Source organism: Otolemur garnettii, unplaced genomic scaffold (genome assembly GCF_000181295.1).
Source record: "Otolemur garnettii isolate 467f Iridium unplaced genomic scaffold, OtoGar3 scaffold00122, whole genome shotgun sequence".
NCBI classification, from domain to species: domain Eukaryota; kingdom Metazoa; phylum Chordata; class Mammalia; order Primates; family Galagidae; genus Otolemur; species Otolemur garnettii.
This window is the reverse complement of record NW_003852517.1, coordinates 3,204,406-3,207,315: the sequence shown is the minus strand read 5'-3', so window position 1 is coordinate 3,207,315 and position 2,910 is coordinate 3,204,406. Positions and strand designations below refer to the sequence as shown.

The 2,910-nt window shown below is 39.3% G+C and overlaps 1 protein-coding gene across 4 annotated transcripts in view; it reads left to right on the top strand.

Moving 5' to 3' along the window:
• Window positions 1-2,910, top strand: part of NAA50 (N(alpha)-acetyltransferase 50, NatE catalytic subunit) — a 24,040-nt gene that overhangs the window by 19,438 nt on the left and 1,692 nt on the right. Inside the window, exons 1-4 of one of the 4 annotated variants that reach the window (XM_023517848.1) lie at window positions 469-498; window positions 605-741; window positions 1,154-1,273; window positions 1,994-2,060. In XM_023517848.1, coding sequence (XP_023373616.1) covers window positions 491-498; window positions 605-741; window positions 1,154-1,273; window positions 1,994-2,060 — 332 coding nt within the window. In that variant the 5' untranslated portion in view covers window positions 469-490. Of the gene's footprint in view, window positions 1-468; window positions 499-604; window positions 742-1,153; window positions 1,274-1,993; window positions 2,061-2,910 lie in introns of those variants that run through there. The other 3 variants (XM_023517850.1, XM_012810048.2, XM_003797704.2) reach the window with 3 other exon arrangements.

The following is a 2,910-nucleotide window of genomic DNA, read 5'->3' as shown; positions in this document are numbered from 1 at the left end:
CCCGCCACAACGCCCGGCTATTTTTTGGTTGCAGCCGCCATTGTTGTTTGGCTGGCCCGGGCTGGATTCGAACCCGCCACCTTAGGTGTATGTGGCTGGCGCCTTAGCCACTTGAGTCACAGACGCCGAGCCAGGAGATGTAATTTTTAGGCTTCTGATGCAGGATGCTAGATTGTCCTTAAGGGATATTGTATCCATTTACATCCCATCTGCAGGGGTGCAGGGGATGCAAAGAATACCATTTGCTACCCTTTTGCCAGTGTTAAGTATCATGAGTCTTTTTTGATCTATAATAGGTGTATCTGAATTTTTCTGAACTATAAACTACAAGGAAAATTTTAGCATTTATCGTAGAATATTATTCTGGCCTTAGTATTTGTTGTGTGCTGTATTTGTCCGTAAATGTGTATGATTGTATGAAAACTTTGAGTTAGAATTTGAATCAAATGGCTATTAGAATTTGCTTATAAATAGTAATCTTCATAGGAATATGAAAGGGTTGGGTTATCAAGTAAAAAAATCTTGGTATCTTTTTGGTATGTTCATTATAGCTCAGCACATCAAGTTAATTATATTTTATTGAGTACATTTTGGTTTGTTCCAGTAGCCGGATCGAGCTGGGAGATGTAACACCACACAATATTAAACAGTTGAAGAGATTGAACCAGGTCATCTTTCCAGTCAGCTACAATGACAAGTTCTACAAGGATGTGCTGGAGGTTGGCGAATTAGCAAAACTTGGTATATGTTTTTTTTAATCCCCCTTCATTTCTTTGTGTTCTTAAACCCTGTTTTAAATATTAAAGCAGAGAGAGTTAAGTAATTTGGTCTCCAAGTGTGGAAATGGAGGAAGTCTAGGTTCTAAGAAAAATGTCAGAGGAATCAAAATGCTTGAATTTTAAAAGGAAATGATTTAAGTGTTCTCTATTATTTAGTGTATGCCTGTGAGTTTTCACTTAGCTTTATTCTAGGGGAAGATTCAACTTCCTAAGACAGTGTAAGATTTTTGAGGCTATTGATACTCATAAAGTAGCTGATACAAAATTTAATGTTGCTAGTAATGGTGTTGTTCTTTAGAAGGGAAGAATATTAAATAGAATGTGTTAATTCTGTCTATTGAACATTATATCTTTATATTTATTTTCTGTGGCAGCCTATTTCAATGATATTGCTGTAGGTGCGGTGTGCTGTAGAGTGGATCATTCACAGAACCAGAAGAGACTTTACATCATGACATTAGGATGTCTGGCACCTTACCGAAGGCTAGGAATAGGTAAAATCACTTGTGAATTTTTACTTCTTCATAGAAGCATAAATACATTGTCAATGTAGCTGATATAGTAGGGCAATTTGTTTCTTTTTTGGAATACTGGAGATGGGTTACTGAGTATATAAAATAAAATGAAAAATAACTAATGTTTATTAACATAAATGAGTTGGAAACCCTACATAGATTTGTTATTTACATCCCCTTTTACCTTTTCTGTTTTCTGCCTGGAAGTGCTTGTATAAAAAGGTTAATTTTCTGATAATTTTAAACATACACAGCTATTGTAGAGAGAGAACAAAATTTTGGAAAATAAGGATATCTAAGGCCCGGTGCCATGGCTCATGCCTGTAATCCTAGCACTTTGGGAGGCTGAGGCAGTGGATTGCCTGAACTTATGGGTTTCAGACCAGCCTCTCTAAAAATAGCCAAGTGTTATGGCAGGCACCTGTAGTCCCAGCTACTTGGGGGGCTAAGGCAAGAGAATCATGGGAGCTCAAGAGTTTGAGGTTGCTATGAGCTGTGACATCATGGTACTCTACCAAGAGTGACAAAATGAGACTCTGTCTCAAAAAAAAAAAAGAAAACAAAAGAAGGATAAAGAAGGATGTTTAGTGTATACCTCATAAATTCTGTTAGGACCCAAGTAGTTAAGGTAACAGATGGATAGATGTGTAATTTAAAGGTTGATTTATGAAGTTACTTATTTGTTGTTTGTCTTAATAGGAACTAAAATGTTAAATCATGTCTTAAACATCTGTGAAAAAGATGGCACTTTTGACAACATCTATCTGTAAGTAAAATAATAGTTAATGTTTTTATTGAAGACTTTACTAAATCGACAGTAAATCTGGTCACTTATTGTTTTTGGAAACACCATGGAAGTAGTTGTTACAAAGTGTAGGCAATTTAAGGTCAGGCAAGGTGGCTCACACCTGTAGTCTAGCAGTCTGGGAAGCGGAGGCAGGAGCTCAGTAGTTGGAGACTAGCCTGAGCAAGAGTGAAACCCTGCCTCTAAAAATAGTCAGGCTTGTGGTGGGTGCCTGTAGTCCCAACTATTTGAAAGGCTGAGGCAAAAGAATTGCTTGAGCCAGGTGAGGTGGCTCACACCTATATAATCCTAGCACTCTGGGAGGCTGAGGTGGGTGGATTGCCTGAGCTCACAGGTTCCAGACCAGCCTGAGCAAGATTGAGACCCCTTCTATAAAAATATCTGGGCATTGTGGCGGGCGCCTGTAGTCCCAGCTATTTGGGAGGCTGAGGTAAGAGAATCACTTGAGCCCAGGAGTTTGACATTGCTGTGAGCTATGATGCTACAGCAGTGTACCAAGGGAGTCAAAGTGAGGCTCTGTCTGGATCTCTCTTACCTCTTCTCTTCCATGAAAGGGACCCACTTCCATCTCTCTTTGGAAGTGCTCTAAGTTTTCTCCTTGTTCTTAAAGAAAATTTCTCTTTAAAAAAGAAAAAAAGAAGAAAAGGCTCGACGCTATAGTTCAAGTGGCTTAGGTGCCAGCCATGTACACTAGAGCTGGCAGGTTCAAATATAGCCCACTCCTGCCAAACAACAATGACAACCGCAACCAAAAAAAAGCCGGGCATTGTGGCAGGCGCCTATAGTCCCAGCTACTTGGGAGGCTGAGGCA